At 42.6% G+C, this 15,791-nt stretch overlaps 1 protein-coding gene across 1 annotated transcript in view; it reads right to left on the bottom strand.

The window, feature by feature from the left end:
• The window catches only part of LOC308080483 (cilia and flagella-associated protein 47-like), a gene marked incomplete at both ends in the record, with an annotated part of 106,253 nt that overhangs the window by 38,233 nt on the left and 52,229 nt on the right, over positions 1-15,791 (bottom strand). The window contains 10 exon segments of the mRNA XM_080422381.1: positions 7,984-8,049; positions 8,368-8,495; positions 10,456-10,567; positions 11,201-11,436; positions 11,920-12,028; positions 12,237-12,373; positions 12,630-12,694; positions 12,830-12,916; positions 13,581-13,669; positions 14,110-14,260. Of these exon segments, the coding sequence (XP_080278507.1) occupies positions 7,984-8,049; positions 8,368-8,495; positions 10,456-10,567; positions 11,201-11,436; positions 11,920-12,028; positions 12,237-12,373; positions 12,630-12,694; positions 12,830-12,916; positions 13,581-13,669; positions 14,110-14,260 (1,180 nt within the window).

Genomic DNA, 15,791 nt, shown 5'->3' with positions numbered 1-15,791 from the left:
TATGATCACCAGAAGTGAGAGTCTCAATTCCTTGATCAAATATGGTTTTATTCAAAGGAAATCAAAGGCTACAGCTTATGGAGCCAACATCGGTATAGTGTCCAAGCGTCTCAGAAAGAGTTTTCACCGCAACATAATTCCATTGCTCAGGATTACAATAATATAACATTCCCTATAATCAGTAACATGTAGGTGATACCTATGTCTATCAAATATGGTTTTATTGAAAGGCAATCAAAGGCTAGATCAAGCTTAGAAAGCAAACATCGGGTAATATCAGACGCTACGGCTAAAGCTATCTTTGCCTTAGAAAAATGCATGGCATGAGAATGGTGCTGGCAGCTCAAGAAACGCTTCCTGTGTGGAAAACAGCCCCTAAACCAGGCTATACGTATATAGGCGGCTTTAAATAGGTTCGCGTAGATCTACGCGACTGGCAGTCAATGTGTTAACACTTGCATGACTAAGCTATCAATATGACCGATTTTGAGAATTTAAAGTGGATTATCTTCTCTCATGAAGCTCTGACAAAGTTCCCCTTTCATGACTTTTCCTAAATATTTGTTTCAAATCATCTCCGTTTTTTTTTTCTTCTGAAACGTATTATAAATATGAAATATATACCATATATACCATCCCAACCGTTAAATTTCGGCTAAATTGACCGCTCTCCCCCTCTCTCCCCCAGGCAAGAGCAGTTGACACCTCTAGACCCCCCGCAGAGCGGCCCGTAGACGAGCTGCGAAGCGAGTCTATGCGAGTCTATGTTGCCATGTCTGCTTATTATAAGCGACTTTGGGCTTGTTTTTCACGTCTTTCTATTATTATTAATATTATAATTATATAATTACATTATAATGGTAATACTTTTCTACTCCACTACAGCTCAGAGGCAAATCTTGTACTTTTACTTCACTACAAAACTTTAGTTACTACTTACTTTGCAGATATAAATATCTTTTCATACTTGTTTAGATTAGAGCTTCATGCATTTTTATTAGGTATATATTTATATAGAAAGGTCTAACCAGGGACTGGTGTTGCAAATTAGCCTCGGCATGCAGTATGCAGTAACAATTTCATAGACCTGCTTATTTCTCTCGCAAAATTTGGCGACCCATTTTCCACTTTCCCTTTCACTGCAAAGCGGTGGAAAAAGATAGGATCTACAAGCATACAGCTTGTCACGCAGAAACTGTTTTATGCTTGAAGATCAGATATTTTGCGCAGGATTGAGCACATTTGTGGAACATAGCATTGTGTTCACTTGTTGCACTGAGGGAGGAGGAGGGGGTCGGGCCTACATGAGGCTTTGTCGGTCCCCCTCTCCAAACGTTTTCGTCCATACATGGGCATAAAAGAGGTCTGTCTTCTGTCCTCTTTTTGATTGGCCAAGCTTAGCGTGACGTAGTGCTCTGATCTTTCAACCACTAGGGGTCTGGCAGTACCAGGTCTCCTGGTTCCCTTGTTTGTATGGACCCCCATCAAAATATTCTGTTGATGGAGATGGAGGTAGGAGACACAAAGAGTCTCCTTTGTGTCTCCTACCGGAACTCATTGGATGGAAGTAGGTATTGACCGCCCGGACTGCCCCTGATTTCATTCATTTGATTGGGACAGACCCATATGCGTTTTCCAAGTCCAACCATACAACATGGAGGTCCTTCTTCTCTCTCTTGGCAAACTGGATTTGGTCCCAGATTATCGTTTTGTGTTCCGAACACCCAGAGAACCCTGGGACTCCAGCTTTCTGACAGCTTGTGTCAATGTAGTTGTTTTGTAGCAGGAACTTGGTCATTCTTTTGGCTATGACAGAGAAGAAAATATTTCCTTCTACGTTAACACATTGATTGCCTGAGTTATTTCAGATTTTTTGCAGTTTATTGCCAGAGATTTTTCATTGAAAAAAAAAAAGTACTCTGGAGCTGAGATACAAAATTTTAAAGTTTTAAGTTAACAAGGAAGTGGATAGGAGTCTAGATCTTCGACTAATCATATCTCCTTGGTCTTTGGGTCAAAAAAAAAAAAAAAAAAAATTGTCCGATGGTAGATGAATCTGTATCAATGGAATCAGTATGGCCACCGCTCTGCGCTACTCGACGGGAACACTCTGTTGTTTCCAGATCAGCCTCATCAGTTTCCATAGCTCTTCCAAGACTTGAGGGCGTCTTTTGTAGAGCTTGTATGGAATACCATTCAGCCCGGGGGGCCGAATGGTATTCCATCTTCCTTTGCCAGGTATTCCACCCACCCATAAATCAAACATGGGCAAATTCTCCTTCTACAGCACTGCCACCCAGGATTGGAATAGTCTAACTCCATCCCTCAAAAAATGCAGTTCGCTGGGCTCATTTAAAAGAGCCTTAAAAAATCACCTTTCAGGAGGCCAAAGGTGGAGGTAGTACCATTTTCCCGTTAGACAGCAGACCCCCCCCCCTGTTCTTGTACATATTTTTTTCCCCTCTTTTTTATTTTTTTTGTTGTACATAGTGTTATATATTGTTTTTGGCTGTTTATTTTGTAATGATATTTGAACTGTGGTGCCACTATATATGCCTATGAATTAAATACCAAGGCCCTCATTGGAAACAAGTCCGCAAGGACTTTTATGAACGGACCTGTTAGACAAAGTATTTTAAATGTAACTGTGCTGTTTTACATTTTTTGCCTAATAAAATATTCAATCAATCAATCAATCCATCTTCCTTTGCCATGTCCAAGGTGCCACTCTTTTTCTCCTCCAGCAGGCTTCTGGCCATTTTGAAGGGGTCCTTTAGGAATCTTGAACGTTCACTCTCTTTCCTCTTCCTCCTCTTTCTAATACGTTCAGCCCTCCTGAGAGATGTTAGGCGGCTCTTCACTTCATCCCATAAAGCCTGCAGGGCTTTTCCTCTCAGGTACAGTAGGTGTGGCGTAGATAAGATTGCCCATAAAATGGAGTCTGGCGAGCCTGCTTCCTCTGTACAATACCATTCTCAGCTTACCACCCTGATTTTGCATTACGATCCTTGACTCTGATATGTAAACACCTGTGTTTTTACCCTTATTACGTATAGTGCCATTCATGAGACTAGTGTTGTCACAAACGTATGTCACAGAGATTCTTGCAAAATCATCCTCTACTAAGCCTTCAGCGGTATAACGTATGTCATATAGTCCAGAAATTGGAATACGAAATATGCCTTCAGAAACAGAATATGCTGCTCCAATATTGTAATATATCTTATTGAATATCACATGAAGGTCTTTGGCGCCTGCTGTGATGGGACCTTCACCGTCAAAACCACTTGACACAGAGAAGGTGACCTTTGGTGTGAAAGTATCTATGGTCACCTGGTGAGCTCGGAGCTGAATCTCATTTTGGTCCAGTCTGGCCTGTAATATTTCCAGCTCCTTGTAAATATCAGGTTTACATGCCACTCCAGGATGGCATGTTGGCAGGGTGGCAGGGGCTCCTGGGTCCGACAATGCTGGCGGCTGTCCGGCTTGCCTTGTCCGGCTTGTAAATCTAGCACGGAGCCATTTCAGAGCACGGAGCCATTTCAGAAAACGAAGCTGATGGCCCTTCCCTGTCTTAACTGCTTCTTCGTCCATTCTATCACCTGGCAATATTTGAAAGAGTTGGTCTCTCACCTTATTATATATGCCCAGCCTGTGATGTCACTCATCTATGATGTCAGTAGACAACAAGACTCCAAATTTGAGAGACAGCCGGATCCCAAAACGGCGTCCCAAAACGGCGATCTACAAGCTTCAACGCCTCGCGCTGCCTGCGAGGCGTTGACAGGTCAGTGACACAGAACAGAGAACACACACACACACACACACACACACACACACACACACACACACACACACACACACACACACACACACACACACACACACACACACACACACACACACACACACACACACACACACACACATTAAATATGACCGCGTGCGTGCGTAATGACGCACAGATAAGCAACGATTAATTGTACCAGCTGACAGGTGTGGATAACACTGGGGGGCTGGTGGGGGGGCGAGGGGGGGCGTGTGTGGGTCCTTGTCATGCCAAGGACCCCCAAAATCTGATGTAGGTTACTTGTCTGCAGAACACAGCATTCCATGCGCTTTCTCTCTCCCTCTCTCCTCTCTGGGATCCACGGTCAAATACATATAATTTGTGGGGTTCCTGACATGAAGGTGTGTCCCCCCCCCCATCCTCTGAATGGAACAACTACCGTAACAGAGGAATTTCTGAGGTTACATTTAGAAGATGTCAATATAGCCTTTATTTGTACGCAAATAAAACCACTCAATATCACCCAAAATCAGTTTCCACAGCTGTTGCGTCGCATAGCAACCGATCACGCCAGCTGCGTCAAATCAATTATACATTAGAAAACTTGTGAAATGGGACCTTCTGCATAACGAGTACTTGTACTTTTGGTATTTTAAGTACATTTTGATACCAATACTTGGGCTATGTACTTTTTCCACTGCTGATGCGTATACTACTTCAAGTGAGATGTGAGCAGTAGGTTAATTAACGAGAAAACATCTGTGAAATCTGAGCATATAATAATAATAATAATAATAATATTATTATTATTATTATTATTATTATTATTATTAGATACTGTATGTGTGTTGGGTGGGAATCACATCCTGCCAAAAATGTGTCTACACCGCTGGCCTGTAGCATGTGTCAAATAAATAGATGTAGTTGAATACATATTCCCTACACTTCTAATAGCCTACATGACTTTATGCTAATGGTAATAGAAGAAATATGTATTCACTCACATTTATTTATTTGACACATGCCACAGGCCTATACATCAAACTAAAGAGGTGCTACAGGATGATTTTATTTTAATATAGTACAAGAATAACTATCTGTGAAATATAACCCATTTATTTCACAAAATAATGTGTTGGCAAATTACCAATATTTGTATAAAGTTATACTGGTCTCAATTATGTCACTTTCAGCCCTGGTCTTCACTGACTGAAGTAGGGGTCACATGAATCACATTAGATTCACAGATTAGAGATTTTATGTATTTTCCCCACAAGTTATTTTCATTCAAATAAAATGTGATTGAACTTGCACTAATAATGACTTTAGTTGATATTTCACTATTTAAATATAATATGTCTTAATTATTAATAAGTATAGCTTGCAGATTGGCTATTTTCACAATTTTAAATTGTTTTAAAATAATAATAAAAAAAGAACATACAAGGTTTCCATCCGACAGCGACAATACATAGCCTATATATGGTTCTGTATCAGTATATGAGTCAGTTTTAGCAGATTTCATTCTAATTGGCTAATATGACTGCCTATGAATTTCATGGCCTGGGTAGGTAAACCTGGCCTGGCGGAGATATGCCCTGTTGCGCACAGCAGAACAACAGATGAAAGCAATGAACTTAAACGAGGACTGGCCTGCGCAGCAAAAACGTCTCAAACTATGTCAAACTGTCAATTTCTAGTTGCTGAAATAAACTTTCCATTTAGATCATTGTTGACAAACGAACAGAACATGATGTTGTTTGCAAAATGATTATTTCTTGTCCATTTGTTTGTGAGGTGAGATCACAGCTTCTCTCTACTTTTGTGTGATATTGATAGCATACAACTTTGAATTTGTTTGCGGTTAAATCCTATTGCTTACTGGATATTAAGAATTTGGGGATTTCGCTGTATTTTGTCAAATGTATCGCTGTTGATCAAGACAAAATAAGCGTCAGGTTTTTGCGATTAGATGTGCAGTGCACACTGCGCTGCCAGCCACTGACAACCAATTTAATACCTTTACTAGTTACCCAACACTGCTTTTGCAAATATATATATATATTTCTAATTGGTCCAAAATATTGTCTATTCATGAAACCACCTGCTGACCAGCTGTCAGCATTGGGCAAAAACATGTTTATAGGTGGGAATATGTGACCATTCCTCTCTATTACAAAACTAGACTAATTGGACCCAGAAGTGTTGTTTTTCTATTTACTTTTAATATTGAAATGTAATCTATAGGCCTATTGTATGAAAATAAACTTTGTTGCTAAGAGTTGAGTGTTGAACAAACGGCACAATGTCATAAATGAGTGTCCTATAGTCTTACTCTGCAGCCGGACCGAGGCACCGCCGTAGCGTCGGATATTACCCGATGTTTGCTTTCTAAGCTTGATCTAGCCTTTGATTGCCTTTCAATAAAACCATATTTGATAGACATAGGTATCACCTACATGTTACTGATTATAGGGAATGTTATATTATTGTAATCCGTTGTTTATTTCCTGAGCAATGGAATTATGTTGCGGTGAAAACTCTTTCTGAGACGCTTGGACACTATACCGATGTTGGCTCCATAAGCTGTAGCCTTTGATTTCCTTTGAATAAAACCATATTTGATCAAGGAATTGACACTCTCACTTCTGGTGATCATAGGAAAATTAGAATCACAGATTTTCGTTGAGAATTAGCAGAGAGAGTAGAGAGAGTAGAGAGAGAGAGCCTGATGTTGCCATTCTGCGCCGTTGTGCGCCCGGCCCGACAGCTACTGTATCCATTGCAACCAGAACCAACTGTACACCAACAAGGACAAAACGATAACGATCGCACAGGCTATTATATCGCATAATCCAAGTAAATCCACCGTGCGTAAAGGTGAGTATAAGGATCTCGTTCTCTCACTTTATTATGATGTGGGAACATCTTAGGATCTCGAGCGCTCAAGTTAATAAGACGTTAGAACGAGATAAGGATCTCGAGCGCACGACATAAGGATCTCGTTCTCTCACTTTATTATGATGTGGGAACGTCTTAGGATCTCGAGCGCTCAAGTTAATAAGACGTTAGAACGAGATAAGGATCTCGAGCGCACGACATAAGGATCTCGTTCTCTCACTTTATTATGATGTGGGAAGGTCTTAGGATCTCGAGCGCTCAAGTTAATAAGATGTTAGAACGACATATATGTCGTTAGAACGAGATAAAAAAAAATCTGCACCATGGCCCTTTAGGGGCTCCGTAGTCCGTACGTTTGTGCCCATATAGAGATCTCTGTATCTGGCTGTCTGCCTGTGTCCCTTTTTTCTTACCCATATATGGAGATCCCTGATGTCATCAACATATGCCCATATATGGGCATAGCGGTCGGATTTGCGGCTCTGAACAACCGCCTATCTGACCAACTCGACGCCTTGCGGCACTCTCTCTCGCGTTGAGTTTGAAGTTGTTCGGTCGGACGGTTCTCGAGATACGTGAACAAAAATGACGGACATACAGATAGATGTACATACGTACAGAGAATTTGTGCATTTAATCTAAGAAGATATGTGTATGTCTGTCTGTCCTCTGCCTTTGCCCAAATATGGAGATGACTGACATCAGAGGCCAACCTCCAGACACTCTGATGTAGTGATAACTGCACTAGTTTACATACTGTATATCATTTCAGTCCCAACTCACTACTACAGCACTGGTAGCCTGAGGCTACGAGCTCAATCCATGGTCTTGAAGGGCGGACCCAAACACAGCCGCCTGGATTTGTGCGTGGCTTCCTATTGCTTCACCAATCTATGTCCCCGCCTCCCCTCCCCTCCCCCCCTCGGCCTGTGCACGGAGCACGCTGACGTCACCAAATTTAGAGCGACGCCCCTCTGCACTCTGATTGGTTAGGAGATAACAAGGTCCAAGACCATCGTTCGTGCATCGCTCCCCCAGGCTTTTTTTCTTTTGTAACAAAAAAAAAAGCCTGGGTTTCCGAGGCTACAGCACTGATGACTCAGCTCCAGACAGTAAAGTAAAAAATCCTCAAACGTGTACTTAAGTACAGTACTTAGGTAAATGTACTTACACCACTGAAAACATGTATTATGGAAAAGTTTTAAGAGTGCTGTCATGACCAATTTGTTTCCTCAAAAGTAAAAAAAATCTCTTTTTCTCTTTGCTCAAGGGTCTTGCTGTCTGCTGCTCACCAGCGGGATGTCTTGAGTGACCGACTCGTACACCGGCGAACTGAGGTCAAAATGGCCATGTCCTCCCTGTGGAAACAAAGCACACTTTGCTACCAGGGCTGACTGGATGGCTTTGAAAGCTTTCTATATTACCATGGTATAATCAACACCCAAGATCAGTATTTGAATGCTTCTTTAATATATATTTGTTCTAATTAGGCCGTGTACATTTTGTAAGTCAAGTCAATTTTATATTTAAAGCATGTTTTAAAACAACCAAGGCTGACCAAAGTGCTGCACAGCTAAATACAAAGATACATCCAAAGTAAATTCAGCGTACACAATATATAAACAAGTACACAAAATTACTGGGCAGTAAGTAGCCAGTACAGTCTGGAGTTGTACCTGTCCAGCAACCAGCGCCTCCAGCAGGTAGACTCTGGTATCGCGCCAGGACCTCAGGACCACCTGGCATCTGAACTGACCGGATGATTCTGCCTGGAAGCGCAACGGCACGTAAACACACTCCCTCTCTGAGAGAGAGAGAGTGAGAGAGAGAGAGTGAGAGTGAGAGTGAGAGTGAGAGTGAGAGAGAGAGAGAGAGTGAGACGGCGACGACGACATGAAAATAAGTTAATGGGTTAAGGAAAGACAGTTAGATGAACTAAGACAAGAGAACAGTGTAAGGGTGAGTGAAGCTGGTGGTATCAAGTTGTAAAAAACCAATGCAGGATTTCATAATAAACATTTTCCAATTGACTGCATGGTAATTAACACATCCTCTGCCAGGTATTGATTAATTACTTAATCAATCCGCTACTTTTGGGCGGTGAAACCGCCCCTATAAGTGAGGTTTGGAAATGTGTACAATTATCTTGGGCAGTGAAACCGCCCCTATAAGTGAGGTTTGGAAATTTGTACAATTATCCTGTGCTGTGATTGGCCAATCACAATCTATTCAGGACTGTGATTGGCCAGTGTCACATGACAAATGTGCATAGCCCTAAATAAGAAACCATAACTTTAAAAAAAACCATAATTGGTTTTTTTAAAGTTATGGTTTCGTCCATCATAAAGAGTGTTTCAATAAATGTATTTATCTTTTGTACATGATTGGTTGACTCCATTCAGTATTGTGATTAGCTAGCAAGACACCGCCCACTTCACACAGGGTGTGAAGTGGGCGGTGTGATTTTTTACCTTATTTTGACGATCCACAGAGAGCCACAGAAATCACGTCGTGGACACGGATGTAAACAAAAGCTGTCTGGGGAGGGGGGGGGGGGGGTGTCTCGTCTATCCACCGGAACAGAAATATTTTTACCGCGATCGCCCGTTCTGTTGTTATCGGCAGTTGAATATGCCGTGTTTTTTCTAGAAATCCTAATATAGGAATGGACGGAAGTGACGTTTTTGGGGATAACGTCACATCCGCCGTAACTCATATCCAGTGTTGCCAAATTCTGTGAGAGAAACAAGCAACCAGGTCTAGGAAAACCAGCCCAAAAGAAGCGACTATGGGCCACATGAGCACTTTAACATATACATCAGCTATTTGAAAAAGCTATTTGAAAGCTATTTGAAAAAGATCTACAAGCTCACAACGCGTCGCGATGCGACGCGTTGTGAGCTTGTAGATCGGCTATTTTCAAATACAATCTTGTGGGGAAGTTATAATAAGCAGATCTGGCAACCCTGCTCATATCCCCCCCAGTCAACAGTTAACACATACAGTGCCAAGATCGCATCGATGCGTTCTTTCAAATCCATCGCTTGAGTGCCAGGATTCCAAAGAACGCATTGATGCGTTCTTTTGAATTTTCATTGTTTAATCTGTGATCGCACGGCTGTGTTTATTTCTCATCAACACTTTCGTTTTCCACTTACGTCACACTCACCCGGAGCCGGATGTAAAAAAAAAAAATCATTTCCGGGTCACGTTTTTCTCCGGTGATTTTCGGCCAGAATAAGGAAAAACACGGTTTTTCACACGGTATAAAAAACGAACGGACAGCTCAACTTCTATTTTCTTTGGTCCGGGTGACTAACAGTCATCGTCGTAGTGTATCACATCGTTTTCAGGCCGATCAACGGGCCAGGGATTGTCGAAAACGTCACATCCTGTGAATGAGCGAGCGAGGTGATCAATGTGTGGATTTGCTGCTCTCTACTGGTGGAACTGTCGTAGGTGCTTGACAACACAATCAGAGAATGTATTTGAATGAAAAATTACAAAACAATTTTTTTTTTTAAACACGCAAATTGCTGGCACAGGGGTGAGTACATTATGAATACACTCTGGCAGTCAATGTGTTAACTTCTTGGGATGTCCCGTCTCTTGGGGTGAGAATGAGTTGGTCAGAGTGTGCGGAGATGTGGAAATGAACTGAAGGCTGCATGCAAGCACGGGGAATGAAACCTTGAAACCCTGTAAGTTCCCTCATAGGCTATGTGGAGAGAAGTGTTTTAGTCGCATTTTGTCTGTGCTTGTACCTGCATCTTCGGTTTTAGCGTTCCCCCCGAGAGGTATCGTGATGGTGCGAGGCAAACTGAAGTGTTCCGGCGAAGAAACCTCCACGCTGTAGTCCAAACCCTCACTCATCAGCTGGGCCAAGCACAGGGGGGAACAGGATGGGAGGCAAGGCACGGCCAATCAGAGGAGGGGAGTCGTAACGGCCGTTAATTCCAGTGATATTACAAAAGTTGTGTTCTCATACAGTATCGCAGCATCGAATGTGAAGTCTTTACTATGTACGCATCCACCTGTACGCATACCTGCCTTTCAACATAAAACACAGGACTAGATAAGCCTAGTTAAAGGGATAGTTCACCCAAAAAAATACTTTTTCTCTCAAATAGTCACCCCATGGACACTTTATTTTTTAGTTTTTGTCCCATTCCTAAGGCAATAATTTGATGACCAGCGGACCGGTAGGCAGCGGTTCCGGTAGGAGACACAAAAGGACACTCTTTGTGTCCTTTGCACAGTGAAACCCTCTGTGATTAGCAACCATCAGGGGATCGATCATACTGGAGATAAATATTCTGTTACTACTTCAAAAGGTAAGAAAATTTTAAATAAAACGCTGGCAGTGGGTGCACACAGCCATAAATAAGTCTGGCAGTGAGGGAGTTAATGAAGTACTTTTTTTTTCTGTTCTCTCTTTAAAGTGACATTGAGTACCAAGAAAATAAAATAAAAACATTTCAGTGTGTGTGTGTGTGTGTGTGTGTGTACCTGTTGTTTGGTGAGCCTGCGTGCGACCACATCGGACCGGACAGTGCTGCTGTCCAGTGTGTGCGTGAGCGTTCGCCTACGGCGCTCCTCGGGCGTCATCAGGGCGTGTTGGCCCCAGGCGGTGAGAGCCCGTTCCCAGGCCACGTTGACCAGCGGAACACACACCACCGCCCCCTCCTCACACACCTGACCAGCCGGGCACCGCAGCCTCAGTACCGACTCACACACACCCGAGTCTGAGGGGGGGGGGGGGGGGGGATGCATCAAACCATTTCTATACAGCAGTGGTTCTCAAACGTTTTCATGTTAAGGACCCCCAAAATGATATGTATCTGGCTGCGCACCCAGCCCAAATCTTTGAATATAATTTTTTTTTTAACGCAAACATTTGTAACTCAAATCTTTGCTTCTGGGGTCTCTGGAACAATATATATATATTTTTATTTTTCAAAGAATTGTTAGGATAGCATTTTTAGAATTGTCTCTCTTTAATTAACAGAAAATACATTTTCAGGTTGGTCACACAATTTCAGCCAATCAGGAGAGAGTACCCATTTATCAGCTTTATTTTTTATAGCGTTCCAGTTCCAATTTGTTCTGCTCATTTCTTTGTGTCATCAATTCCAATTTCACTTTCATTAATGGGTTAAGTCCTCCTAGGAAAGGCTTATGTTACATGAACAACTTCCACTATAGCAAAGTATTAGCAATTTCCCTACCAGTGGCTGTGTTGGAGGACGGGGCCATTTTGGGACTGGGCCGGGCTGCGAGGCGAGAGGGGAGAGGCAAGTCTGCTGTGGCTTTCACCATGTACACCATGTCTCCCACCTAGAGGAACACGCACGCATGCACACACCCTTTATTATATTACTAAGAATGCATTACTAAGCATTAACCCATTAAGACCTGAAGCCGATTCAAAAAATGCCCTCTAAATCCTAACAGTATTCTGAAAAACGTATTCTGATAAAATGTTTATTCGAAGTCCCTATCAAGTCATCCCTTACAGGCACGCACGCACGCACACACCACACACCTGTGGGCACACCAGTAGCACAGAGCAGTACTTGCTCCCAAGGTTGAAGGGCAGGTAGCTGAGCTCCAGAATGTCCACCTGGCCTGGTTTCAGACACATGGTCTTCACCGTACTGAAGAACTCCTCAGCACCATCGCCTGGACACACTGACACAGAAACTCACTCATCAGTAGGACACACACACACGCACAGACACACACACACAGACGCACGTGCGCACACACACACACACACACACACACACACACCCAAGCACAAAAACAGAACAGCAATGCATGGCAATCAACCAAATTTATCCTATTTTATAGTACAGTGTGCATGTGTGCGTGAGCATGGATGTGTGTGTGTGTGTGTGTGTGTGTGTGTGTGGGGGGGGGGGGTGTTATCACTGACAGAGGTCTGTTTGCTGCGCTTCAGTCTCCTCCCCACGGTTGCTGTCAGAGCTGATCCTTTCTGGGCTGTGACAGAGCGAGAGAGTAATTCAAGTTTTCAAATAATCGTAGTGGAGTAAAAAAAAGTACAATATTTGCCTCTGAGACGCAGTACTTGAGTAAATGTACTTAGTTACTTTCCACCACTGGTGTTCGCTATACCTGGTTTTGGAGGACACCCGTTCAATCAGCTTGTCATGTCCTTTTTCAGGCTCCAGCGGATTGGACTTAGACTCCACCAGCACAACCCTACACACACACAGACACACACCAGTGTTGATTTTGACAGAACATTTTTAATTTTGTTTTAGTCACTGTCTATTGAATAAAATGCCATTTAGTTTTAGTCATATTTTAGTCATCTGAAATGTTTTAGTTTTTGTCTATTTTTAGTCAACTAAATCCACAGTTGATTTAGTCGACTAAAATGTATTTTGGCGGTGCCTTGACGGCTGATTTTACACTTGGTTGCATGCTGAAAATAGCCGATCTACAAGCTCACAACGAGCTTGAGCTTGTAGATCGGCTATTTTCAGCATGCAACACCCGAGCGCAACCAGACATAAAATGACTTGTCTTTTAGTTCTACTGGATCTCTTCTCCACTCGTCCCTCAATAACATTTTAGTCTAGTTTTTATTTGTTGACGAAATTGTCAATACATTTAGCCTTAGTCAACATAGCTTAGTTTTTATTTAGTTTTCGTAAGTGAAAGTCGACGATCATTTTTCGTCATAGTTTTAGTCGACAAAATCAACACTGGCACACGCACGCACGCACGCACACACGCACACACGCACACACGCACACACACACATACGGTTGGATGTGCATATTGTAAGTGCACAAACACAAGAGCATATATGCACTGCACATACTGTAAAATAATTTCTTCACCCAGGCTAGGCACACACCTGAACTCAGCTTCTTTGTTGAAGGGATTGGTGATTGGCAGTGGGATCGGTTTCATTTGATAGCATGGAGACTTGCATTTGATGGTCTTCTAAAGACACACAGAGCGGAGAGGCAACGGTCATGGACAGCCATTAGCTATAGCCTATTAGCAAGGAGTTTCACATCACAGTGAGCATCTGTTTGAAAATAGCCGATCTACAAGCTCACAACGCGTCGCATCATAGCCTATGTATAAAATAGGGCTAAAGTGGTTAATGTATAATATAGTCATTTATATCTGCAAAGTAACAAGCAACTAAGTTTTCAAATAATTGTAGTGGAGTAAAAGCACAATATTTGCCTCTGAGATGTGGAGTAGAAGTAGTGGAGTAGAAGTAAAAGTATTGCAAATTCGAAATACTCTAGTAAAGTAAAAAGTAACTCAAAATTGTACTTAAGTACATGTACTTAGTTTTCTTCCACCACTGCAGCTAAGATGCATGAAGGTATAGCCGGAGAGACAGAGATTTTAAGTTACCACACACTTACACTGGGTGTGATGTGAGTGATCAGGGTCTTCAGGGTGAAGGTGAGAGTGGCGCCGCGTGCACCAGAAACACAACTGGAGGTGAGAAGAAGAACAGACTCCATGGGCCTCAGGAAGGAGCCAACGGCCTGGACCGTCAGTTCTGTGCTGGCCCTAGAGAAAATTCAGCCATGTAAGGAACAATGTCATGTCTCATGGACACCCATTAACACATTGAATGCCAATCGCGTAGATCTACGCGAACCTATTTAAAGCCGCAGCGTGCCAGTCGCGTAGATCTACGCGAACTGCCGATTCCCATTGTAATCGCCCCAGGTGCACTTTCCGAATTTTTTTGATCCATTTCCGTTTCCGGTTTCCGGTCGGAAACGGAATTATTCGGGTTCCGTTTTTTTCGATCGTATCCGCTTCCTGTCTGGGATCCTGTTTAAAACTCGATTTTCTCGGTTGTTGTTTTTCTCCTCGCTGATCACTGTTTACCGTTGATCGGCTGTATCTTCAAGATGGCGGCACGGATTTGGAAACTATTTTCGCTGGCCGTTTCTCACAGATCCGCTGTGTGTTTAGAACCAAATGAACGCGCACTTTTAACTTATTTAGCGAGGTCTGTGGCGACATGAAAAAAACAAAAAAACAACAATAAAACGCTGGCACTGGTGAGTACATTATGAGATTAAACTCTGGCATGGAATGTGTTAAGACCTGAGGCCGATTCTACAAATGTCTTCTAAATCCTAACAGTTGCTTGTATCCTAAATGTTGCTTGTATCAGTGGTGCTTAAAGGATCTACACCATGAATTTTTTTAATAATAATAATATTTAATATCATATTGTTTATGTGTGATGTCACGTCAGGGTGCAAATCAGTTTGGCCTGTTTTGAGACCAATTTACAGAAAACCCCAGATTTGCTGTGAAAGCCTGAGTGTTTAAACTGGGGTATTTTTGGGGATAGAAGAGAGGTAGGGGAGACCAAAAACACACAAAAAAGAAGAAAAGGTATTTTCATGTCAAGGACCCCCTAATCTCTCAAGAACAGATTCTGCTCTGCGTTGGAATCTGTCGTGAAGGCTCGTCATAACATGTACGCACTGGGCTACAAGTGGGCGTGCCTTCAGATCAGGAAGCAGGCCGCGCTTTACCCAATCAAATGTAGTGGATTCACGTGTCCGTCGATCTTTCCCCCTCGAAACAAACCCAAACTAATTTAACAATAGCGTCCGCGGAGCAGACAAAACCACGGAAAGATATTCACATTTTAACTTACAATTTCATCATAGAAACAAGTGGGCTTATAACCAAAACGATCCATGTTCTCTGGGAGAAGTGGTGTTAGTGTTCCGTGTAGAAATATTGTTAGTGGGAATGAAAACATAGTGGCACCACTGGAAGTGAAAGCTGAAGGCAGACCAAAACCCCGGTTTCCTTTGCGCACGGGTGCTACGTCGCCATTGTCCCAGAGCCAGTGAGAGATAGTCCAAACAGCAGAGGGCGTTGTTTTTCATTCTCACTGACTCTGGGTTCCCAGATTGAGGACCCCCAAATTAATTTGTACCAGGCACCCCCAAAAGGGAAAATTTGTGTAAAAAAAATAGCAGACAATGGCTTTTCAGTGTGGAGTTTGCATGTTCTCCCCGTGTCCCCTAGGGTAGGTACCCTCACAAAAAAACATTCACTAATCCTG

Source organism: Gymnoscopelus braueri (assembly GCF_963280865.1).
Source record: "Gymnoscopelus braueri genome assembly, chromosome: 24".
Taxonomy (NCBI): Eukaryota; Metazoa; Chordata; class Actinopteri; order Myctophiformes; family Myctophidae; genus Gymnoscopelus; species Gymnoscopelus braueri.
This window is presented reverse-complemented; position numbering and strand designations above follow the sequence as displayed.